Source organism: Crotalus tigris, unplaced genomic scaffold (genome assembly GCF_016545835.1).
Source record: "Crotalus tigris isolate CLP2741 ecotype Arizona unplaced genomic scaffold, ASM1654583v1 scf7180000019856.1557650, whole genome shotgun sequence".
Taxonomy (NCBI): Eukaryota; Metazoa; Chordata; class Lepidosauria; order Squamata; family Viperidae; genus Crotalus; species Crotalus tigris.
In genome coordinates, this window is record NW_024097742.1 from 1,250,201 (window position 1) to 1,277,217 (window position 27,017).

Genomic DNA, 27,017 nt, shown 5'->3' on the forward strand with positions numbered 1-27,017 from the left:
ACTAAATCCTGAAGTGCTTTTAGAAAACCTGAGGACTTGGCCTTTTTCAGCAGGTCCTGGTTTTTGATCTGGCCCCTATATATATATATTCTTTATTGCTTTGTAATGGGTCATGTCATTTGCCGCACTCAGATTGGTAATCTTATTATTTATTGTTAATTTCACCCTTTTCATTTGTTACTTTAAGCCTAATTATTCATATTTTGCAAGCTATCTGGAGTTGTGATGGCAACTGAGGCAAACTAGTTTTATTAAATAAATAAAAAATAGGGAAATAAACTTGCTACTTCCAAATAGCTTGTTCATGTCCTTAGGTTTAGACTGCACAAGGTGAAAAGGATACCTAACCACATGGCTAAGCTACAGTACCTAAGGTGGATAATGGATAATCTAAACAATCTAGAAAAAGAATTCCTTTCATAACTAAAAAGGGTCCAATGGACCAGCACTACAGAATATTTTTTTTAAAAAATGTGGAATTTTTATGTTTGATCGTATTGTTTACAAGTCTTCTGTCGTGAATTATAATCAGCCTTCTTGTCATATCTTCACCTTCGGCTCCTCAGAATGCTAGAACTCCCTGTTTGTATAACTGAAACAAGAATATTTGGAATCAGCCATGTTTCCATCACAGATGTTTCTATGCGACCAAGAAGCTCCTTTCTCTTCCTATTTTTTTTATTTTGCTTATTTTTCTTACTTGCTGCTTTTTATAGATACACAATATGTATGCAGTATATATTTATATGCTATTTTCTTTTCAATAGAGATGTTGTTATCATAAATTACTTAGCTGGATTGTTTTTAATCTATCTAGTCCTTTTAATTTTATTAATAGTATTGGTACTGAAGTCTTCAAATGTACATTGCTGTAAGTTTGCTTCCTCTTCCAGAAATCAACAGATGAGATCTAAATGTTTCAATATAATAATAATAATTTAAGTGCTCCAATATAAATGGTTAATAATAATAATAATAATAATAATAATAATAATAACAACAACAACAACAACAACAGAACAGAATAGAGGCATGGGAAGACAAAGCACTACATGGCCAATACATTAAAAAAATAGCTGGGAAAGCAGATAATAACAAGACCTGGCAATGGCTAAGAGCAGGAAAATTGAAGAAAGAGACCGAGGGATTAATTCTGGCTGCACAAGACCAAGCCTTAAGGACAAATGCATATAAAGTCAAAATTGAGAAGACAGCAACAGACAGTAAGTGCCGCCTATGCAAAGAAGCTGAAGAAACAGTGGACCACTTGGTAAGCTGTTGCAAGAAGATTGCACAGACTGATTACAAGCAGCGGCATGACAAAGTAACAACAATGGTGCATTGGAAGATCTGCAAAAAATATCATTTGCCTGTAAGCAAAAACTGGTGGGATCATAAAATAGAGAAAGTCATAGAAAATGATAAAATTAAACTGCTCTGGGACTTCAGAATTCAAACAGACAAGCACCTGCAACATAACACCCCAGACTTAACAATTGTCGATAAGAAAGACAAAAAAGTCTGGATAGTGGACGTGGCAGTGCCTGGAGACAGCAGAATAGACGAGAAAGAACTGGAGAAGATAACAAAATACAAAGACCTACAAATAGAAATAGAAAGACTGTGGCAAAAGCAAGCAAGGGTAGTACCAATAGTAATAGGCTCCTTGGGTGCAATCCCAAAACAACTGGAGCACCACTTGAACACCATTGGCATTGACAAATTCGCTATTAGTCAATTGCAAAAGGCGGCCTTACTAGGAACTGCTTCCATCCTGCGACGATATCTGTAATACCATCAAACATCCACATCTGCCTATCCCAGGTCCTGGGTAAGGACTCGATAGGTAGACAAAATGCCAAATCCAGTCTGAACATCTGGCTGACTGTGCGATGATCCATAACAATAATAACAGTAATAATAAATCCAGTGCACTGAATTGTTCTCTCTTTATATCTTCAGAAGAATTTAGAGGAGTCACAATTGTGGAGCTAATCAAAAAAGAGGGAAGCACCCTTGGATTAACTATAGCTGGTGGCACAGATAAAGATGGAAAGCCAAGGGTCTCTAATCTGAGGCCAGGAGGATTGGCAGCAAGGTAAGATATAATTACAGATGCAGGGAACTTTCTCAGTTGCAAAGCTGGAGAATGAAATGTACAGCAAGTGTAGACTAATAAGTCAGATAGTCAATGCAACATGTGTCAAATGGCACCATCAAGTTTAAATGATATTTCATTTAATTTCTTGATAGGCATGTAATGTTTACATTACATTGCATTGCATTTTGAGTTTATTGCTAGGATCCCAGCTTGGAATGATTTATTCCTTCTACCTAAAACAGGTTCTGCAGATAAGATTTAAGACTGGACATCATAAAACTTTTATTTTCTCTGTTGCCATGTATGTTTGTTAAAAAAAAATTGATGGACATTTCAGGTATTATCTAAGATTTGTGTTTTTTTTGCTCCCTATGTTGTTTACTATAGACACCTTTCTATTAACTAGTCAGTAAAGACATGGGCAGAGCTGATCCAAGACTTTTAGGTGACTGAAAAAAGCAACAATCTACCTAGGTTCTGCTTATCCTTCAATAAAGAAAACAACCAGAAAATTTAAAGCAAAAATAATAAAACTGTCTCTCTGCCACTATTACCTGAGACAATTGCCTCAAGACTATAATGTCTATCCCTGGAAAGAACTGAGATATTTTTTTTTATATGTTACAGGAGTGATCAGCTAAATGTTGGTGATTACATCAAGTCAGTGACTGGGATTAACTTGACAAAATTGCGACATGATGAAATTATAAGTCTATTGAAGAATGTGGGAGAAAGAGTAATATTAGAAGTGGAATATGAACTACCACTAGCTGGTTAGTATATATTTAATAAAGCTTTATGTTGTGTTTTAAGACTAAGTGGACCCCCCCCCTCCTTTCCTCCCTTTTCCTTTTGTGAACAAACATAAAGTGACTTTATCATTAGACCAGTAATCCTACTTCAGTTGGTAGTAGTTTCTCCAGATGTTCAGAATGTTCCAGCCTTGGTATCTGAGATTCCTTTACTTGAAGTCATATTTTACCAATGATTTCCTACACAGGGTGATTACAATGGATTGTGCTTTTTTCCATGCTGTTAATTATTGGATGTTGTGGCTTATAAACATTTAACAGTGTTAAAGATTTCACAAGCATAAAAGGGTATATAAAGTAGATATCGGAAGCACCAATAAATACAGAAAGTAAACCACACATTAGATTTTATTTCAGGATTGTTCCAGCAGAAGGCTTCTTGTCTGTTTATAAAACTCCAAGCATTCTCTTTTGACCCACACACTTGAATCCATTTATGCAGCAGTCCCCAACTTTTGCGGCTTGGCAGCCTGGATGGGGGGAGGGGAGGGGAACCAAGATGTGTGAGCAGCAGGCTGGCATGCATGTGTACACCACCTGCCACTCACACAAATTGAGCTGTGGACACACATGCACACATGCACACCCGGTTCTGAATAGCCTTGTTCTGGTAGTGGGCCACCTGCATTCAAGCTGGACATCAAACAAAACTGTAAAATACACTATGACATGACCCTTAGTGGATTACAATCAACTTCATAAGATCTCTGCAAGATTGTTCTACATTGCAAGGGGCAGAGGTTGGGGATGAGTAAGGTTAGAGAAATAAAGTAATTGTAGTGTTAGAAATGAGTATGATTTTAGATAATATGCTAGATGTAGAAGCCCTGCTTAATTTTGTTCAATAACTAATGGCCCTTTTTACTCAACTAAATATTTTTATTGCTGGTTTAAAATATTAAAGAGTCCACTTAATTTCAGCTGGTGGATTCCAAATATTATTAACATTACATAGGGTTGGAGGCAAACTTTGCTTCTATCCAGTTACACAACGTTTTGTGACAATGGGAAGATTTTTGACACAGAAGAAGGATTCTGCGATAGAAAATGCAATATCTACTGCACCAACTAGTTTGGAGAGCTGTCTCCAACCCAAATAATCATACTAGACTGATCTGTCAATGAAAGAAATCTTTGTGGACTATCAGTGTGGTAGTTCATTCATTTTTAGCATTATTATGCATTATTGGATTTTAATTTTGAAGTAAAATAATAGACCTTCCTTGATTTTAGAGGCACAGGAGTCTTCTAGCATCTTGGAAAAGATATTCCTTTCTGGAGGGTCTTTCTTTATTTGCAACTCTAAGAATTACCTGATAGCAAGGCGAATGAACTGGCTGATCAGGATTATTGAAAGTTCTACTCTTCACATAAATGGAGAGCATCAGATTAAGAGTTCAAGCATATTTAAAGATGGGAAGATAGCATTTTTAAAATGATGGCTTGCAGCTGCTATTTAAATATAATAATTTCTTCTCCTTTCTCCAATCTACCCAATTGGTGATTTTTTTAAAAAGCACTCTTAATTCTGCCACCAATTTATTTGATTCATATTGTGCATATATTTCACACACTATTAGGAGAAGGAGGCAGGCATTTTGTCTGGAAAGTCATAGCACAGACTGTGTGATAGGTTGCCATTCACTCATAACAGATGCAGTCTTTGTTTTTGCATTGCTTTCATAAGTGTTTAAAATTAAATGAAGTACTGAATTAAATATGGACTAAGAAACATTTACTTCAGCGCTGTTTTACACTTAATCATTTTCCCCATGTAATGATCACAATCAACAACTGTCCTTTTAGCCATGAGGATTTGAATGTATTCATTCGAAGTTGCCAGCTGGCTTATTATTAAAATATCTGAGAATCCAATCAACATCTGTGGCAAAAAGTGTTAGCTCTAGGAATCCTACTGGGCTTTGAAGCTTTGTAGAAGAAAAGGCTCTGGTTTGTAATATATTAAAACAAGCTCAGTATATACGTATGTATATGTGTATTATTAAGATTGATCAGAGGCAGTTTGCAAGACCAATTCAGTAATTTTAATGCTGTTATTCAATTATGACAAGCATTATAGGCAATGATCCAGTTTATGAAACCTAGAAGGCTTATGTGGATGACTTTTTCATATTTGACATCATCTGCAGAACTTATAAATATGCAGATTTTATAGAAGGAGAGTTCAGCAAATGAAAAACATTAACTCATCCCTTTATTTCCCTTGTCTGCAGCCCCTGATAATAGTGCTGGCATCATTCCAAAAACCATTGAAGTTACCCTCTACAAAGAAGGCAACAGTTTTGGATTTGTATTACGAGGTCAGTGCACTTGTAATGAGCAACATGCTGGGCTGTTTGAAAACGGGAAAAGAAGGAAGTGGGGTGCCCAATGTCATTCTAAGGTGGCCTTCTGAAGGGCATCTTTGGGGAGATGGAAAAGTAATCTTCAGAGACTGACAGATGGGATACTACCAGGTTTCTGCATATGTTCCAGAAAATGATTGCTAGCTGCTTGCTGATTTAAAAATGTGTTCTTTTTTTTATAGATTTGTTGGATATGTGTCTGTATCAGTTATGAATTATTTTTGCAAATTGCTTACAGGAGGAGCCCATGAAGACTGGCATAAATCCAGGCCATTAGTACTGACTTATGTTAGACCAGGTGGCCCAGCAGACAGGTAATGTTCACATAATTCCACATTGAGCAGTGAAGCTTAAAAAAAAATACATATTTTTCATACCACCTATAAAACATTCACAATAGCTTTGCATCTCTACATTTGGCCTATAGTCCATTGCTTCTTGAACATAGATTCCCTTTGAATTCTACTGCACTAGTTTTGAGTAACCAGAAAAGATGAACTATGGAAAATAGATTTGAAAAATTTAATCAGTGGTGGATCATTTAAAACCAATTGCAGGTTCATTGCAACGCAGTAGTGATGGACTGCAAGGGGTGGGAATATGTTATAAAAATGTCAGTATGGAAATAATGTGCCATCAAGTTGTTTTCGACTCATAGACACCACATTGATAGATACTCACCCTGCAGTATAGAAAAAACTAGAATAATAATGAAAAAAGTAACTCAGGAAAACAGATGTGGAAATAATAACATTTAAAAGATAATTAACCAAAAGAAAGAATAAAAATATATAAGCCCTAATTTTTTTTTTCACCATCTTTTTTGTGTGTAGCAAATAACAGATCAGAGAAACCTAAACATGTGCACAGGGTTTATCAAACTCTGATTCTTTAAAATGAGAAATAAATTTGTGCAACCTCAATAAAAATAAATAATAAATCACCAAATTAAAGAGCTGCTGGTGATCAGATACAGCTTAGACGAGTATTTCTCAGCCAAGCTGGCTGGGGAATTTTGGGCACTGAAGTCCACGCAGCTTAAAGTTGCTATGGTTGAAAATAGTGTTTAGACAGATAGCTAGACTTACAGGCCTAACTTACCTCTCAAAATTTGCTCCAGGTTTATTCCCTAGTTGTTCAGGCCCATTCAAGCAAAGCAGGAACATGTTTTGACAGTGAGCGTCCCTCGACAAAGCAGAAACACTATCCAGATTTGTTCTGTACCTTATCAAAAGTTGCATCCCGCACTTGGAAAACTCCTTGACCCAATATGTGCACATCTTGGAGCAGATGTAGAAACTTTAGCAATGTTGTCAGTAAATAAAGTCCCAAAATAAGCATTCATCTCAAGAATATTCTGACACTGTATGTGTTCATAATGGATGCCTTTAACATTTTCTGCAGGGAAGGGTCTTTGAAAATTGGGGACCGGCTGTTGAGTGTGGACGGGATTCCTCTTCACAGTGTGAGTCATGCTGATGCACTAAACATTCTGCGTCAGTGCAATCAGGAGGCTCTGATCCAGATTGAGTATGATGTCTCCATAATGGGTAAGGGCTCTTGAGTTTGATTCCTTTCTGGGGGCACAGATATATATGGTAGATGATGGGAAAATCAACTCCACTGTATTTCTTCTCACTTTGTATGTGTGTATGTGTGTACAAAGAGATAGATAGATAGATACAGTAGATAGATAGATAGATAGATAGATAGATAGATAGATAGATAGATAGATAGATAGATAGACAGACAGACAGACAGACAGACAGACAGACAGAGATAGACAGACAGACAGACAGACAGACAGACATCAATGAAGGAGAATATTTGTAGCTCAGGAGTTGAATTGAGGTGCTCTCTGGTGCTTGGTGCTCTCTGAGCTTGCTTGTTTTCTTGCAGATGTTTCATTATCTTAACTACATAACATCATTAGTGCTAGTCCCTAGCATATACCAGTAGAGCAATCCAAGCTACAAGCAAAGATCAGCTTGGCCTCACAATCTCCCATCCTCCTCTAGCTGAACAAGAGCTGCTTAATGAAGGCAGAGGAATGCTGATAAAAGAGAATGTTTGTAGCTCAAGATTGAATTTTCTAAGCTTGGCTGTTTGTTAACACTGATGACGTTACCTAGTTTGGTAATGAAATGTCTGTAGAAAAACAAGCTCAAAGAGCACCAAGGCCAGATACGTAGGTAGGTAGGTAGGTAGGTAGGTAGGTAGGTAGATAGGTAGATAGATGGATATCACTATCTATCAGACAGACAGATGATAGATATCACTGGTATTGATTTTCCTATCATCTACCATATACAGTATATATGGTAGAATCTGGATCAAGTTAAAAACTTCCAGAGCTACCAGAACTTTGTTTCAATGAATAACTGGGTGCATGAGTTTGGATGGGATCTTTTAAAAGTAAAGCCTCCTTCAAATAAAGCTGAACCCTTGGTGGCTCCATAGATGCACTTTTCAGGCAACAGTACAGAACTAGCGGAAATGCTGTAAATCCTCCTAATCTGTCCAAGTGCTCTAGCTGAATACAATATCTGTTAAACATTCAGTGAGATTTGGGAGTTTTGTCTCTGGTTTGGTGCCTCTTTTCTTCAGATGAGGCAGGATTGAGAAGTGTAAACATGGGTGTCTGTGAATTGAGCTAGCCCCCATTGTGTGCATGCGGTCTCCAGAGAAAGTGAGAGTTTGGCATGAGTTTTCTTTGCTGCTGCTGAAGAGAGGATAAGTTGTGATAGCCCTGTTATAGAAGAAGAAGTTGTTACAGCCCTATTATAGAAGAAGTTTCTGCTTGTGTTTGTGTTACAGGTAGTCCTTGACATACAACCATTCATTTAGTAGCTGTTTGAAGTTACAACAGCACTGGAAAAAAGTGACTTATGAACTAGTCCTCACTCTTATGACCATCACAGCATCTCCAGGGTCACTAGATCAATGTTTAGGCGCTTGGCAACTGGCATGTATTTATGATAGCTGCAGCATTCCAGAATCACGGGATCGCCATTTGCGAACTTCCCAGCCAGCATCCAACAAAGACAATAGGGGAAGCGGGGTTCACTTAATGACTGCCTGTTTCACTTAACAACTTGTGGCGAAAAAGTCATAAAATGGGCGTGATTCACTTAACCATCTTGCTTAGCAACAGAATTCTGGTCCCAGTTGTAGTTTTCGGCTGAGGACTAGCTGTATAAGCCACTGCTGATGGAGATCAAGGCCCAACCCCAAATGTTTCAAAAGACAAAAAACTATTCGAGCCTTGCAGCAATTTCAAGCAGTTATTACTGAAAATGTTGAACAAAATAAGAGATGATAATGTAAGGTTACCACTGAGCCCAAAAAGGCTGTAGAAGAAGATCAGTGAACTGTTTCAAAAAGCAGTGCCTTGCATAGAGAAGGAAACAACCCCACCCACCCCCACCCCAAATGTCTATTTTTAAAGTCCATTTTTCTCTTTGCGGGCAAATCATGTGAACCACGTTGCCGTGCTTAAGGTTGAGCCACAGAAGGAAAAGACTAATGATGCCCACTTATGGTGCCCATTTAACACTAAGAATAAATCAAATGGGCCTCAAAACATTTCTAGTGATCAGGGATAATAGAGCTTTTCTTCCAAATGGAACATTCTTAAAACATGCAAATGTTTCTCTCCAACTCTAAAGTTGGAAAAATTCTAATTTTTTGCCATAGAAGCTTTCAATTTGTGAACATTTCTAACCAACGTGTTAAGGTAGGGCGGGGAAAAAAAAAAACCCTTTACCAGAAATGTTATATTAAGCTATTATCTAATCAAAAGGGAAAACCAAATTGTACAGTTGGTGTGCAGCAGCTTTAAAATTATTTCCACTTGGGGTAGGGAATAAGACATGGAATCAGTACTCCCATTCTTCCTCTGAGGAAAATTTCTTTTCTGAACTTGTATTTACTTCAGAAAGAGGAGAACCCTTTTATTGATGCCAAGAAGAAGATCTGCCTACCAGATAAAGAAGGTTTTCCTTATGAAGTGTAGTGAGGGGGAAAAAAAGACTTAATTGCATTTTTTTGTGCTAGCTTGCATTCCTTCAAAGGAGTCATAAACCTTTCCAATTGATAGTTTGCATTTCAAACAAATGCACCTTTTCCCTTACGTTTTTGTAATAAAAAATATTACAGCATTGGGAAAGCCTTCTGCTGAAATCTTACTCTGGGCTGTTGTTGTTTTGCACATCGTATCAACTTAATTGTACTTAATTTTCAGTTTCTTCAATAGGATGTCATCTTGAACAGCCAAAGGGGGGGAGGGGGAATGAACACAGCTCACATTAAAGCAGGTGAGCTTCCCCTTCAGAAATGGATATAAATTGCCAAAGTAAATGTGAAATAATCTAGTCTGATTTTTAAGAACCTGGGTTTCCACTTTCAAAATGTATGTTGTCTCGGTTTGGACTCTATTCATGTATTATAGTACCAGTATAATCCAGTTTGCTTTCTCCTTTGTATCATTGCTTTTATTCAGCTGAAATTAATTTGGAATTGAAATTAGTTCTGGAGTTGAGGAAATAAAGAATGCTACAGAATGGAAACCAGAAAGCAATGACAAAATGAGCATTAGGAGTAGGTTTGGAAAGATACCAGCCTAATTCGTATATGCTATTTAGAGTTACTTGGAAAGCACATCAGAGAATGCTTTCTTTGTTTTCTCCCTTGTAAACACAGATGTTTCTTCAGTTTGCTGGTTTTTATGTTTTGGCCAGCATGGATTACCTTACTGTAATGCTTTTTAAAAAAAAAACATTTTCTGGATGGAGTGATGGTTATTCTCATGTTTCTAAGTTTTGAGCTGGAGCACAATAGGCATTTTTCTGGGACACAGCTACTGTATGTGCTACGAAATGTTGAATATGAAGGAAAAGTATCCTGTTAGAAACTCTGGTGTATAAACTTAATGGAGAGTACGGGAATGTGAGTGAGTGTGTGTGTGTAATTTGAGGAACTAGTGCTGTGAAGCTTGACAAGTTAACTGGGTATGCTTTGTGAAGCAGAATTACAGCAGGTTTATGATCTTCGGTCTAAAATTAGATTCTTTCTTCATCCTTCTTCTTTTGCAATATCTTTATGGGTGAATACTTTCAACTTCTCTAGGTGCACCCTTCACAGGACACAAATTAAGTACTTAGTGTTAAACCAGCCTCAAATCTATATCTTAAAAGAATAAAAAAAAATCTAGTTCAAGAATGAAGGTTAGAGCTGAACCAGATATCTTTGATTTATGACAGATATGTGTTTGAACTAAATGATTTTCCTCTATATGGATAGGGAAATGTATATATCAGGATTGTAAAGACTTGGAATCTGGTAGTTTTTAAAAGATCTGAAAAGAATTTGGTAGTGGTAAGGTAATAAATTTCATTTCTCTACCTTTCAGACATTTTGCCTTGGAAAGTATTTTTTTCTAACTATTTCATTTCACTTTTAAAATAAAAAGTGGTCAGGGTATTTTCATTTATTGTTCTCAGATAATATCTGCTCTACATTTGTATCTGATATTCTAAATTATAGGATATGCCTCAATTGACTATTCCCTTCATGATTTTATTAGAATTTATTAATTAATATACTGTTTTTATAATGTTTTATTAGTTTTATTGTATATAATTTTGTTTAAATACCTTATTGATATTTGTGTTAAGGTATTTTATGCAAACAGCATATTTATTTTTATTTTATTTTATTTATTAAATACATTTACATGGCCACCGAAATTACAAGATAATTTATGTCATCTTGTGTACATGCATCAAGTTTTAATGACATAAACTATTGTAGAACTCTTTTCCATACCTTAGGTGGCTGACATGTGAATTTCTAGGAATTTCTATGCAATGTATAGTCCAGTGATGGCAAACCTTTTAGAGACTGAGTGCCTAAACTGCAACCCAAAACCCACTTATGCATCGTCGGGTGCCGGGTGGGTGTGGCCCAGTGGGTGGGTGTGGCTGCGGTGGTAACGACAGACTGGGTGGGACTAAAAAGTTCAATTAATCAATTCCAACTTTGCAAGATCTTTTTTTTTTCCCATGAGAAGTTGAAATTGACTGATTGATTGAACCTTTTTTTTTTTTTTTTTTGCACACGGCGGCGGAGGCCTAAAGCGAAAAGATTTTATAAAACCCAGTTGAAGGCCTAGGACTGGGGCGATGGTGCACGTGCCCACAGAGAGAGCTCTGAGTGCTGCCTCTGGCACCCATGCCATAGGTTCTCCACCACTGGTATAGTCCCAGAATAGCCCTGGGATAACAAAATGATTACATGCCACATCAAGTTTGAAGCAAAGTAGTCAGTGAGAAAGCTATAATAAGAAAAGATGCACTGAGCTACTTGGAAGATATGCTTGTGGGAAAGCCCTACATCATGTATTAATCAGCACAAATGATCTGGAGAACTATTGTCTCCAGCTGCATATTCAAGACTGTTGATCTGGAATAGAGACTTTCTGACTCACTAAACTATTACCACCTTGTTATGATTTTTCTATATCTTGAGGAACAGTAAAATGTTTCACAAATGAAGGCAAATATATGGATCCCAGGGTAATGTTCCAGGATCCAATCTGGGTTACTGACCGGGATCAGAGATTTAGTCTTCTGAGCTTTTGGAAATTCTCTCCCTGAGTGTGTGTGTGGGGGGGGGGGTTGTAAAATGTATGCTCACATTATGTTTTTCTTAACTTTATATATATAAAATGAAGGGTTGAATATAGAAATTATATCACATGCATACATATGTTCAAATACATGTATCTGGGATAGAGCTATCCAAACATGAACTTGGCTTGACTCTGTTTGGCTTAATTTATTTGCATTTTGAAATGAAGCAGAAGTTTAAATCCTTAGCTTGCTTATGTGTGGTAACCACGCACCATAAATGCCCACTTAAGAAATGGGAATGGATAAAAAGATTGGTCAACACTTTCCTTTTTTCCATTGTTAAACTACTATTTAAATTTGACTCAAAAATGTTATTAGCTAAGTGGGCTAAGGAAGTTTGGCAACATGTCAAGAACGTTTAATCAATGGATGTGGCATGTTTCACTGGGGTTATGATGCATAGGAGGTGGAGGTTGAAATGTGGCAGGAATGTGAGGTGCATAAAAGACAAAGATTGTTTCCGCTTTATAACCAAACAATACATGACACCATCAGGAAACAGCACTTCCAATGCACACCAATCATTGCATGGTTTGCTGGAAAACTGTGCTAATTGCTGTGGTTTTTATCTGGTTAGTATTGATTGTGCCTAGTCATGACAGAAGGCTGTAGCTGGAAATCTAGTTCCAGCATTACTTTAGGTTCGTTTTATTCCTACTCCTTTTTAGCCTATCTATTGATTCATAAGGAAAGAATTTGTACTGCACTGCTGGGAGTCAGCTGGGAAATGAGAGAGCAAAATAGATGGCAAAGGGTGTAAGTCCAGCCAATAAGCAGTTGTGGGCTGGGGGCATGGAAGGAGAGTTTAAAGTAAAAGATAATTTTACCTCTGCAAGATAAAGGATGGTTTTCTGGCTGCTGTTTGCTTGTATTAGGAAGGGAAGCAACACTGTTTTCCACCAGTCTTGAGGCATCTTGTGTCATATGGAGTTTAATAGTATAGAAATAAATAAAATGAAATGAATAAATAGTAAATATTGGCCTGTGCTTAAGTTTATAAGAGTATTTGCTATATGCCTAGATATATATTAACATGATGGATGAGTGATGGACGAGGAAGATCCATCACTCTTTTGATAATTGGAAGGGTGTCAATTTTTTTTTCTCTGAAAAGCAGACTAAAAAAGTACAAAAATTAAAAATGGGGTCTTCTTTGGGTTGAAGATTACTGCAGAGAGTGAAATAATGAGCTATGAACTGTAAACTTATTCATATTTATCTGGGATTATGGCCCACTGAAGCATTTAAGTTCTGAATGAACAGACATGTCACTACATATCACCAGAAGAGAATTGTCTTGTGCCCATAATTATTGTTGTGTAATTTAACTTGCTTTGGAAGCATGTAAATTTGTTTGAACTGATTGGGGTAATTATAATTGAAGTAAATCTTACTTTGAAACATGGCTTGCTGCATCTAAAAGTAGAGGGAATGAATGAGATAAGTGACTAAGAAGAAGTGCAAATGAATAATATTTAGAGATGATTTGATCTGTTATCAGGAGATTTTAAATTTTACTAATTATTTTTAAAATTGTATACATGTGTATAAATTTGTATTTTGATTTCTATTTTCTATAAAGCATCAGATCATCCATATAAAGCAAATGTAAGGTTTTATTAGCATTTTTTGCTGTATGCTAACCAATGTTTGTTTTCTTCAAAATCACTGAAAATGGGATCACAGCAATGACAAATTGTAAGAGTGATAATGAATCACCAGGAAGATGCCTCTCCAAATGTTGACAAGCTCATGTTTTTCATTTCCAACCATCAATTCTGACTTCATTATTTATTTTTCTAAATAAAAAAAAAAATGCAATGTTTTTACTGACATCGATTGTTTCCAAATATTTGGTGACCCAGCTGTGTGGTTATGAATCAAATGACTTTTTATAACCAATCCAGACCATATGTAAATTGGTTTTGAGTTGATTTATAAAAGAACAAACAACATTCTTCTATATGCTTATAAGGGTTAACGCTCTGCTCTGTGTCTCTTTATCCCATATAGATTTTCCCCTCTATATATTTTCAAAAACAGTTGAATTATATCACCTTTAAACAGGGCTGGGAAGGAATAAACATTTCATCCCTTCAGAAGATTTAACAACTTTAGGTGAACAGACATTTGGGGCCAAAGCAGCTTTAGCTTTTTTTTTTTTTAACCATAAAAGGCAACAGCAGCAATGCAGAATTGATGTGGTTATCAACAAGTTGCCAGAATTTCCCTTCTTGTTTTTTTTTTCCTCAGATGCTTGATTTTTTTTTTTTTTTTTTTGGTTTAGTTTTTAGACCTGTGTGGTTTGTTAAGCTTATTTTAGATCTCCAAGGTACTTTTCATCTATTTCCTGCCTGCAAATATTTGAGAAATCACTTGCCCAATTTTTGGCACTTGTAATCTCCAAAACCAATTTGCAAAAAAAGAGGGGTTAAGGCCTTGAGGTTGCAGTTCATTTACCCCAGTTTAAGGTCAATGTAGCTCATTAATGCAGTCACCCAACACTTTATTAGAGAAGGCAGAAGGAGCTCGGTTAATGCCTTTATATGCCAGTTTTCCATTTTTACAACAATGTGTAATTTTAATTCTCCCTTCTTTCCTCAAGCATTGATATAGTAATAGCAATAGCACTTAGACTTATATACTGCTTCACAGTGCTTTACAGCCCCCTCTAAGCTGTTTACAGAATCAGCATATTGCCTCCAACAATCTGGCTCCTCATTTTACCAACTTTGGAAGGATGACAGGCTGAGTCAACCTTCAGCACTGTCAGAATTGAACTCCTGACTATGGGCAGAGCTAGCCTACAATACTGCATTCTGACCACTGTACCACCATAGTTGTAAGCTTTATATGCATGCTTTATATGCATGCAACAATAGATAAATAAAAAATCACCCAGGAATCATAGAGTGTCAAACAGTTTGTACATGTATCATTCAGCCATTTTTTGTCCTTTTTGCCCCAAAATTGCTCTGCTTTTTTTGCTACATTTAGGACAATAGATGGGTGTAGGAACTCTTGCTGGAAAAGTTAAAGCTCAGAATGAACTGAGAGTTGTGAGATACAGTATATGTAACACCCCAAAAAGTTCATTTGGTAAGTTAGAAATAAACAGAAAGCCAAAATGAGCATAATCCCATTGTGAGAAAGCAGTAACTCTATAAGAGGTGATGATGATGTTGGAAGAAAAGTCTTCATCATGGTTCATCCAAGCTGGGAAAAAACATGGCAACTGCTTTAGAAAGAAGGTTGTAGTTTATTGGAGAGGAGAGCCAGACAGAAAGATGGTTCTGGCAGAAAAAGGAACTAGCACATGTAGGGAGCCTTTTATTTGGAGTTATTTCCTGTTCCTGTTTTGAGGCTATTTCCTATGTCATGTATTCTGACCTGAGTTTGGGTGTGCCCTTTGGCCTTTGTCAGTTAATCCTACCATGTCCTGTCTCATGAAGATTTTAGATCTTTGTCTTCTTGATCTTCTAGCTGGGGCCTTCCTGATGGTTTACATCCGCATTTGTACAGAGCTGGCTTCTGCTTGGGGGAGGCAGACTTGGGCTATTAAGAAAACTGGGCATGCTTTTTGTTAAGTCCTTGGCGAAATGGCAATGACACGAGAAGCAGTTGTAGTTCTCAGGAACTCTTTATTTCTGTTCAGCATACTGGTTACAAGACGCCGACAACGCCCAAATCTCCCTGCCTCTTTTATAGGCGATTCCCGGGCCAAACTGTAACATTTGGCGCGCTCGCACCCGCGCATGCACGCGAGTGCTGGCGACAGCCAGTCTGGTCCCGGGCAGCTTGCACCTGCCCAGGACCGTTACAATGCCCCGAGCCTGCTTCCACAGGCTCAGGACATAACACCCCTCCCCCCCGGCTAAGACTATGATCATACAAATAATAATATACAACCCAATACGAGTGTGGTACCCATACAACCCTGTACCAATCGTCCCCTTTGCTTCTATTGTTCCCTAGTGTTCTATTTTCCTATGTGTACAGGAATACTCTCTGTTAACTCTGTTTTGCCAATAGGGTTACAAAATCTTCTAAATACTTAGGAGATCTTCTAGCTCTCTGTGACCTCCTGACTTCTGGGTACCTTCCAAGTACCCCTTGACTACGGGGTGGTGTATGCTTGTCCCCCTTGCTAAACCCTGGTGATTCCCAATGACTGTGCTCCAATGCCTGGCCTGCTTGCTTGCCCACCGGGCTCGTCAGGCCAGGGCTTCTTTCTCTGTTTGACCTGGTTGTCCTGCCTAGCTGCAGGCTCTCTGGCCCTCTTAAGTGACTGTCACTGTTGGGCAATTCTGTAGAATCTCCAAGGTCTGTCCTAGACCTGTCAAGAGGTTGTCTTTCCCCGTGTTCCCATTCTGTCCCCGGGCTTGTTGGGGTTTCAGTGCTGTCCCAAAACTCAGTTGTCCCCTGAGTGATGTCAGAGGTGTTGTAGTCGGGATTTGGTTCCTCGACCACCTCCCTGTGTGCTTGCCCCCTTCTAAGGACAGGGGTAGTGTTGGGCCAACTAGACGGAATGTGTGCCAGCTCTCTTGCAGGGTGTGGGTTGTTTGGACGCTCCCGGATATCCTCCCTGAATGGAGTACTGAGTAATGCGGGTGAGTAGTGATTATGCCCCCGGGGTGACTCCCTGGCTGGAGTAGGCACTGGTGCCTGAGTTCTAGTTGGGCTCCATGGATTCCTGTTTGGAGCACTTGCGGAATCTCGGAATGAGCTGTCTGTAGCTCCTTCGTTAATGATAGGCGGCAGCCCGCACTCTTCCCTTTGCCCAAAGGGGTCCCCCTCCCCCCCTGGAAAAGACCCAGGAGTCTCAGTGGGAAGGTCCCGTCTAGTGCGGAGCTGGTCGATGTGTCGTCGCAGGACACGACCATCGTCCAGGGACACCTCGTAGGACAAAGGACCTGTGACCCTGGATACAGTGGCAGGGACCCATGATTGACCAGGCCCGTAGTTACAAGTCCAAACCGGGGCACCCACAAGCAGTTGTCTAGGTGCCCTGGGTTGTGTGATTGTGGAAGGTAGTCTGTCCGGGTGCAACCGGTCAAGCTTGGTAGTCAGTTTGCGCCCCCAATCAAGTTCAGCTGGACTCCTCCCGGTAGAAGTGGAAGGTGTAGTGCGATAAGAAAGGAGGAAGTCAGCCAACCTGTGATGCCAGTCTCCATAGGTAATTTTCTTCAAGGCATCCTTGGTGATGCGAACCATGCGTTCAGCCATACCGTTGGTGGATGGGTGGAAAGGCGCAGAGGTGGCATGACGAATCATGTTGGCCTGTAAGAAAGCTTGGAATTCGGAAGAAGTGAATTGACGGGCCATTGTCAGATACGAGGACATCAGGAAGCCCGTGTGCAGCAAAAATCCCCCTCAGTACTTGAATAGTCTTTGCAGTGGTGGTGGAAGAGACAGGTACAACCTCAAGCCATTTTGAATGGCTATCAACTAGGACCAAGAAGAATTGACCCTGAAAGGGCCCAGCGTAGTCAATGTGCACCCTAGACCATGGAGACTGTGTTTCCTCCCATCTATGTACAGGAGCTTGGGGCATTTCAGGGCGCGAGCGTTGACAAAGGTGGCATGCATGCACCTTAGCTTCAATGTCTCTGTCTAACCCAGGCCACCACAAATGGCTGCGCGCAAGCGCCTTCATACGTACAATGCCAGGATGACCCTCGTGGAGGGAACCTAAGACCCTAGTCCTCATTGAGGCAGGAATGACAACTCTGCTCCCCCAAAGCAGACAACCCTGGAAGGTGGACAACTCGTTCCTTTTGGACCAGAAACTATGAAACTCAGTGCCTGGACAGCTCTCTGGCCATCCAGATAAAACCCAAGAAAGGACACGCAAAAGTGTGAGATCTGTGGCTGATTCAGCAGCCACATCCCTTGCATCTAAAGGGGACTCAGGCAAGGCCTGAATGGAGAGGATATTGATTGTTGGTGCAGGGTCAGCTTCTACTACTGGCAGGGGTAATCTACTGAGGCCGTCAGCATGGCCCATTTCTTTCCCAGGTTTGTGAAGTAAGGAAAAATCATAGGCAGACAGAAAGATAGACCATCTCAGCATCCTGGGGGAGATGATTTGGGGAGTTTGTTTATGTGTAGTAAACAGCCCCAACAAAGGCTTATGGTCAGTGAAGACCATGAAATGCCTGCCATATAGAAAATCATGGAATTTTTTGATTTCAGCAACAACAGCTAAAGCCTCCCTGTCAATTTGAGCATAATTTCGCTCTGCAGAAGACAAGGTTCTGGAGTAATATGCAACAGGAACCTGAGTTCCATCTGGTCTGAGGTGGCTCAGTACGGCTCCCACCCCATAAAGAGAAGCATCACAAACGATGCACACAGGAAGGGATTCATTGAAATGTGTAAGCACACTGTTAGAAGTGAGTAAGGCCTTAACCTCATTGAAACTTGCTTCATGTTTTTGTGACCACTGCCACACTGCCTGTTTGTCCAAGAGCCTATGAAGAGGCTCGGCTACACTAGCCTTGTTTGGAAGGAAGGAGTTGTAGAAGTTCAGAAGGCCCAGAAAGGCCTGTAGTTCAGGCCTTGGACTTTGGCCTAGGAGCATGCAAAATAGCTTTCAATTTGGATTCAGCAGGGTGAATCCCGGTAGCATCAATTTTGAATCCCAGAAAATCTGTAGAAGGCACCCCAATTTTACATTTGTCCTTCTTAAGTTTGAGGCCCGTTTGCCTGAACCTTAGCAGGACAGCCCTTAATCTCTCAGCTAAGTTGTGTGTAGAGTCTCCAGCAATTAAGACATCAAAATAGGGGCAAACCCCTGGTATACCCCGTAGTGTGTTTTCCATTATGCTTTGGAAAATTCCAGGAGCGACATTTACTCCAAATTGTAACCTCTTTACCTTTAATGCCCCCCTGTGGGTCACAATGGTTTGAGCTACAGCAGCAGCATCATCAACAGGCAGCTGTTGATACGCCTGAGCTAGGTCAAGCTTTGCAAAAATGCACCCCCCCTTGAGGGAGGCCAGAATATGACTGACCACGGGGACAGGATAGGCATGTTGCTGCAATGCCTTATTCAGAGTGCATTTGTAATCTGCACAGATGCGAATGTCCCCATTTGCCTTAAGAGGCGTAACAAGGACTGGAGTCGACAGGTTCTAGAACTCCTTGCTGAATCAATTTGTCCAATTCTGTGTCAATTTTACCTTTCAAAGCAAAAGGGACCCTTCTTGCTTTAATTCTAATAGGGGTGACAGTGGGGTCTAACTTCAGTGACACAGGGGGTCCTTTGTACGTGCTGAAAACATCTGCAAATTCTTTGCAGACTTCTTGTAGGTCTATTGTTTGCAAGCTATTGAGCCCTATGAGACTCGTTTGTTCACCCCCTACTACTATTACATCTAGTGGACCTTCAAAATCCTTATACTGTACATTAAGGGTGGCCTCCCCCTTAACACACACTCTGGAGTTTTGAAGGTCTGTTAACACAGTGTCGGAAGGCCTCAGCTTGGCCTGAAATCCGCTGCCAGAACAAATCTTCCTAAATGTGTGCATGGAAATGATTGAAAGTGCAGACCCCGTATCCAGTTCCATAGCCAATGGAACCCCTTGTAGCTTCACTTTAAGTGACAGCTTTTTCTTGATGGGCTTGTGTGTGCCTGTCCTATAAATGCTTCTTCGCGAAGCACAGAAACCCACCCTGTTTTGACTGGGGACCCTGGTACCTTTCAGGTGCAATTCTTCCCAAGGTTGTACCTTCTGACGGCCCAGACACACAGCTGCAATGTGTCCCTGTTTTCCGCATGCCCTGCAGATAGCGGATCGGAATCTACAGTCGGTCCTTTTGTGGCGACCTCCACAACCGAGGCACTTGGGGAGAGCTGAAGAGCTTTCTTTCTGTTTCCCTTCTTTCGTGGGGTAGAGACGGTCTACTTCATCGTCAGGATCCTCCTCTAGGTTCCTTTGGACTCCTTCCTGGTGCACGGACACAGCTTCTGGAGTGCTTCTGATCGGCCTCATGTTCTTGATGGCGCCGCCTGCTGCCTCCTCTGCAGTAACCTCTCTCAAGGCATCTTGGAATGATAAGTCTTCTTTAGCGAAAAGTCTCTGCTGCAATTCTCTATGCCTCAGTCCGCATACAAACCTGTCTCTCAGCCGTTCTTCTAGATCCTTGAACTCGCAGTGTTTAGCGGCTTTTCTCAATGCAGCGATGTATTCTTTGGCTGATTCTCCGGGTCGCTGATCCCTCTGTTCGAAGGTGTGGCGCCAAGCGATGACGGACAACTTGGGCTGTAAGTGTTCCTTTAGTAGTTTTTTGAGATCTGTGTAGTTAACAGATTCTAGAGGTACGGGTGCTGCTATGTTTTCAGCGATTTCGAATGCGTCTTGACCACAAACGCACAGCAGGGTGGCGGCTTTTAAACTATCTTCTCTTACTTGATTGACTTTAAAATAGTTTTCCACCCTGGCTACGTAGGACTCCCATCTTTCCGGATGCGAGACGTCGAATTCTGAAAGTCTTCCAACTTTTGCCATTTTTGTAGAAAAGGAAGGGTCTATCAGCCAGCCTACCCCCGGTGCTCGCTAGATTGGCGGGTAGCTGCCGAGTCAACGCCGTTCCTACTGCTCAGGACTCTAGAGTAAGCTTACACCTGTCTTCAGTCGATGTAAGGCAATCCCACCTTCATCGCCAGTGTTAAGTCCTTCGCGAAATGGCAATGACACGAGAAGCAGTTGTAGTTCTCAGGAACTCTTTATTTCTGTTCAGCATACTGGTTACAAGACGCCGACAACGCCCAAATCTCCCTGCCTCTTTTATAGGCGATTCCCGGTCCAAACTGTAACATTTGGTGCGCTCGCACCCGCACATGCGCGCGAGTGCTGGCGACAGCCAGTCTGGTCCCGGGCAGCTTGCACCTGCCCAGGACCGTTACAATGCCCCGAGCCTGCTTCCACAGGCTCAGGACATAACACTTTTCTGATTCTTCAATATCTTTTTAGGAAATATATTTTTCTGCCCTTTTAAAATTTCCTTCTCTGGGGAGCTGACTTCCCACAATGAGAAGACAGAATTTCCTAATTCCTACTTTGCATTTGGTTTTTCTCAGGAGATAAATGAAACTCTAACTCAGGGTGTCGAACTGCTGGCCCGCAGGCCGAACATGTCACGAGGAAACCGCGCCCACCCCATTGCCGACAATGGGGAAAAAGTTCTGATACGTTGCACGATGTCACACATCATCGCGAATTTGACATGCCTGCTCTAACTGGTCATTCTGCCAACAGGGAACAAGAGAACTGTAGCTTACTATTAGCTAAGAGAGAAGGTGGATAATTTAAATAATTCAGATCTTTAAAACTGAAGGAACCAAAGGAACTATGGTGATGGATTGCAGAATTGCTGTTGATAATCTATCAGAAGAAACTACATATATTTAGACTGGCTAAGGACAGCTGCGCACTACAAATGACAAGAGTATCATGGGTGTGTGCAAACAAATCATTCCAGATTAACTTTCTTTTCTCCTTTCATAGAGTTAATAGCTGAACAGAGCAGAGGAATGCCACAGATACAGCATATCTGTCTCATAGAAAAACATTTGGCAAAATGTTTCACGATATCCTCTTGCATAACATGGTAAAATATGGGTTAGGTGATACATTTGTTACATAGTTGGCTGAATAACTACACCAAAGAATGCTCATTAATGGCACCATGATGACTTCAGCTTGTAGGGAAGTATCAAGTGAAGAGCCATGAAGCCTTGTTCTGGATCATGAGCTGTTCAACATTTTTAGCAATGACTTAGACAAGGCAGTTGAGGGAACACTTATGAAGTTTCCAAATGATGCAAAATTGGACATGGTGGTTAATCATTTAAAAAACAGAGAGAAGATCCAAAAAGATCTAGGCAGTCTTGAATCTAGGCAGGCTGAAGTGATTAAAGGTAGAATTTAACAGGGAAATGTGTAAAATTCTGCATTGATCACAAGATAAATATAAATCAGCCCGAGCCAGCTTCGATTCAACATTCCAAGCACACCAAGGAGATTTTCTGGTCATTAGTTCCCATTCAAAACTAATTTGGATCATTTTGGGTCATTAAAATAGTTCTTTGTCAAATCTTAGACTCTATCATGTATTTCTTTCAAGCCAAACAACACAGATAATCCCACTTTCAACAGATGGATAGCTTAATGTGCAACAGAAGTAGATAACTAGGTCATTTGATAACTAGGTCTGAGGAGAGCAACTCATAAGCAAGGCAAGCAGACCATGAGAAATGAGAACAAGAAACTGCTTCCTTTGAAACCAGAGCTGGCTGTTAGGTTGCCTAGGTCAGCCAAAGGTTTGACCTGCATCGGCTCTGAAATCAGCAGCCACTGGAAAAATGACCCCAATTAAATATTGATTTTTCTCTGAACTTTTGTGGACAGGATATTGAAGACCATTTGCCACCTTCTGGAAAATAAACTTTCATTCATTCCTTGCCTGCTTGTTGTAGCTTTTATGTCAATGAAGAAATTGTAACCCATCCTGTCACCAACCAATCAGGGACCGGAAATAAAGCTGTGTTCGGCTAATATCCCTTTTCTGCAAAACAGGAAACTTGTCTCATAGCAATTAATGTAGTGGAGGTGATTTTATTTTGTTTAAGGATTGATTTGGTTTGGGAAATGAGTGACTGACTCAGAAAGATCAAAAGATCATTTGTGCTCTTTGTTATTTTCCTTTAATATTAAAGCCGTACTAGATGTGGGTCCTGAGTTCAACGTTTCTTTCCCTTTCTTTCTTTCTGGGGATCAATTCATTGGTCAAATGCTCATTTTTGTCCTCCTAAACTTCATCATGTGGCAGATGATTTTAGAGAAGATTACAAAAAGGATTACCTACCCTCCCAGCAGATATGCTAGCTTTTAGCGGGAAAAAATGTCATTCTTGTGCATGTTGATTAAGATGGGTAGGGAATCCATGAATCCATTTTCTGAACTTAATTGCCATTCTGAGAATGAGATCAATTGAGGAAGCATTTTTCACACCTTCTGGAATCACTGAATTCTCCCCTGGTTCTTGTCTGATAACTTATTTAGAAACAGCTTTTATAATGCATATTAGGACATGGTTAAGACCCCCCCCCTCCCCTTCCCTCTTTTCTGCCTGTTAAACGCTCCAAGGTGTTCTTACTAGATGCCTTTTGAAGTATAACTACATTAATTTAGATGTAAAAATCAACAAATGGATGATATGAAAGAAAAGTGGGGAAAAAAATATCTCTTTCCCTCCTGGTCCAAATTATCGCTTTCATTCTCTGTTGAATTTTTTTTTTTTTTTTTAAGAGGCAAAAGATATTTTTGATGAAGCAAGTTTGGTCTCCTTCAGGCTCTCCTTTGCTTTTCATATGATCTTTCTGCCAAAAGGCTTCATCTGCTAAAGTTTTTCTCATCCCCTTTTGTGAACCGCAGGCAGTCTCCTGTCACCTAATAATGCTGAGAGGCCACATTCATTGCTTGTAAAGCATTCTCCGATTCTTTCAGCATAGTCAATATCTTTGTTCATGATATTAGCCTTTCAGAGGCTAGTTTCCTTTATTGATCACTTCTGCATGAATTATACCCACTGCTGCTATGTGAGTTTTTTTAAAAAATTGCCTTTGTGTGTGTGTGTGTGCTGTTAATTCAGCGGGAACAGATGTCTCACCCCAGAGTGTTACAACAGTGCCACATTTTAATTGGGCCACTTCTTGGATCAACAATCAGTTGGCTAAAGTGCGTCAATAAGAATCATACTAAAATGTGCTCTACTTTGTGCTGATCAATGGCATGTTGTCTTGCCAAGACATTTTTGCTTTCTTTATATACTGCTGGTGTCAGAATGTGCCACTGAGAAAAATACAATGCTTTTAGAATTTGCTACTTTTCATGGGCCTAATTGCTGCTGGTGTATCTATGGGAACCTTTTCTTGCTAAATAACGCCTCCGTTTCACCTTTTTTTCAATCAAAAGATACAGATTCAAGATATTTTGTTTTGTTGTCCCACTTTAAAAAAAAACATTTATTTCAAACTGCTGTTGGTTTTCTGTGTTAATTCTGCATTTATAGAACTGAATTTAAGCCGTATCAGATCTATCTCTTCTCAAAGGTAATAATCCACTTTCCAAAAGCTGCAGAGCCAACATAGACTTTAGCTTGAACACCAAAATAAATCATGTTTCTTAGGAATAAGCAATTGTTGAAGGAAAAATCTTCATCATAGTTCAGTCCAAGTCAGGGATAAACAACATGGGGACTGCTTTAGAAAGAAGGTTGCAGTTTATTGAAGAGGAGAGCCAGACAGGAAGATGGTTCTGGCAGGAAAGAGAGAAAAAAGGGGCTGAGCACATGTAGGGAGTGGGTTTTTATACCCTCTGGAGCCTTTTGTTTGGAGTTGCTTCCTGTTCCTGTTTTGAGGCTTTGTATTTCCTGTGTCATGTATTTTGGCCTGTGTCTAGGTGTGCCCTTCGGCATCTGTGGGTTAATCCTATTTTGTCCTGTCTTAGATTTTGGGTGGGGTATGTAGATTTTAGGTATCTTTCTCTTCTTAATCTTCTAACTGGGGCTTCCAACCTTCCTAGATGGTTTACATCTGCATTTGTACAGAGCTAGTTTCTGCTTGGGAGAGGAAGACCTGGGGCTATTAAGAAAACTGGGCATGCTTTTCTGCCTCTTTAAGATCCTTTGAGGAAATATATTTTCCTGCCCTTTTAATATTTCCTTCTCTGGGGGACTGACTTCCCACACTATAATAGGTTTTTGGTGCACCATTCTATTCCTTTTCCTTGGATCTTTACCATCTGCCAATAGTACAAGCTGCTTTTTACTTTCTAGTTAATGAAGAGAATATACATCACAGTCCACATTTCACATTGAACAGATTTGTTTAAAGTTAGAAGCAAAACTTTCTGATTTTGTGAAAAAGGAAAGAAGTTGCTCACAAAGCTTGTTGGTGATACTTAATATATCAGCTTTGGAAAAACTCCCAAAATGGAATAAATATTAGTGGTCAAAAGAGGTGTGCAGTTTTTGCTTTTTGATTAAATGAAGGGAGTTCATTGTGTGGGGAGAGGCCTATCAGGTGTATTAGAAGCTTTTCCTGATGTCAGCAACATATGATAACTTGGATTCTTCTCTGCTCCTTGCAGAGTTGCTGTTGTGCATGTTTCCAAGCAGACGGCGTCTCTCTTGGCTGGGGGAAATGAAAATGTCTGATGACTTTGAAGTCTGTTTCCTAGGTTTCCCTATCCCTTTGTAGAATCATCAGTTTTTATATTTCTCATTTGAGCTATTCTATGTGAGCTGCAGTTTTTAAATAGAAGCTTCAGAGTTGGCATCTTTTGCATTTTGCACCTAACAGATAAATATCGTATGTTGAAGAAAGAGACTTTTTGGCAAGCTAAAAAACCTCTACATTTGTTTTCCAGTATATATGTGGTAGATGTTAAGTAATATTGTCTCTGTGTTGTTGGTTGTATACTCAAGGTGGTTGGGAGAAATGCTTGTGCCTTGTTGTGTTCTTATTTAATGGGTTTCAAACAGCTAAGAGCAAGACAAAAGTAATATCACAAAATAGCAAATCATTACTAAAGGGGGAAAAGGAATGTTGGAATCCATTAGTAAGTATGACTAATGCACTTGCCTCCGCCTAGAAGCTGAAAAAACAGTGGACCATCTAGCTAGTTGCTACAAGAAGTTCACACAGACTAACGGCAAACAAAGTAGCAACAAAGATGCATTGGAATATCTGCAAGAAATACCACTTGCCTGCATGCAAAAATTGTTGAAACCACAAAGTAATTGAAAATGGAGAAGCTTCATTTGGGACTTTACAGTTCAGACAAATATCTGCCACCTAACACTGCAGAATTAACAATTGTTGATAAGAAAAAGAAAAAAAAGTCTGGATGTGGATGTGGCAGTACCTAATGAAAGCAGAATAGAAGAGGGTGAACTAGAGAATTACAAAATACAAAGACCTGCAAGCAGAAATAGAGCAACTAAAGCAAAAGAAAACAAAAATAGTGTCACTAGTGATGAATGCTTTGAATGCAATATTTGGGGCACACTTGAATGCCATTAACATTGACAAAATCACCATCAGTCAATTGCAAAAGACAGCTTTACTAAGAATTCCATATATTTGTTATATACATTTAATATCATCAAACAAGAACATTTGCTTATCTTGGATTCTTTGCAAGGGCTTGATAGGTAGACACAAATGCCAGATCCAATCTAAACATCTGGCTGACTTGCCACTACCAATACTAATGGCAATTGCAATAGCAGTTTCATAAACCCTATCTCTCTGATGGTTTCTTCTACCTTGTCGGAGATCAGATAGGTATTTGCTGTATGAAGAATGTTCCTTTTCTCTCTCTAGAAGCAGCTCCTTATCACGGAATATATTTGCTATTTTGATGAAAGATACTGGACAACTAATAAATGCCAGTCATTAATCTTTTTTAATTTTTAAGTGTGTACTGCTCAGGTGAGCAATGCTTGTAAGTCATAGTTTTAAAATGATCGTTTTATTTTAAAAGCTTGATCTCTATATAGTCAATAGAGATTGACTATATAGAGATCAAGCTGCAGAAATTACTGCTATTTTCAGAGGTGAACAATTCTCCAATGAGCATGGAAACATTATAGATCTATATTTATTGATTACCTTTTTGTAACCTGCATTACAATGAGGTTAAAATAATTGAACACTTCAATTTTTAAAAACCAGATCCAGCTGTTCTAGAAATGTTTGTTCTGCATGTGCACAGAATCATGTAGATCCCCTTTACTGTAATGTAGTTAATTCCATGGCAATCTTACTAATAATCAGATAATTGAGGCTAGTTTACCATTTTGATGGGTGGGTTTCTTAAATTGTAAAAGCTTTCATTCCTTTCTGTTAACTAAGGTTAATTGTCCAAAATATCCACTGCATGCTCTTTGCTATTAATCCATATATCTATGTAAGATAATTTTTGTTAATTCTGAACAACTACTTGGTCTAGATTTAGGTACACTTATACATTT

At 39.5% G+C, this 27,017-nt stretch overlaps 1 protein-coding gene across 7 annotated transcripts in view; it reads left to right on the top strand.

The window, feature by feature from the left end:
* The window catches only part of LOC120317866 (glutamate receptor-interacting protein 2-like), a 154,408-nt gene that overhangs the window by 57,496 nt on the left and 69,895 nt on the right, over positions 1-27,017 (top strand). For 6 of the 7 annotated variants that reach the window (XR_005559327.1, XM_039364831.1, XM_039364826.1 and 3 more), the window contains 5 exons: positions 1,963-2,098; positions 2,729-2,874; positions 5,148-5,234; positions 5,518-5,593; positions 6,684-6,829. Coding sequence is in view for 6 of the 7 variants with exons in the window: in XM_039364831.1 (XP_039220765.1) it covers positions 1,963-2,098; positions 2,729-2,874; positions 5,148-5,234; positions 5,518-5,593; positions 6,684-6,829 (591 nt within the window). In the remaining variant the exon portion in view is untranslated. The remainder of the gene's footprint in view (positions 1-1,962; positions 2,099-2,728; positions 2,875-5,147; positions 5,235-5,517; positions 5,594-6,683; positions 6,830-27,017) is intronic. The other variant, XM_039364827.1, reaches the window with a different exon arrangement.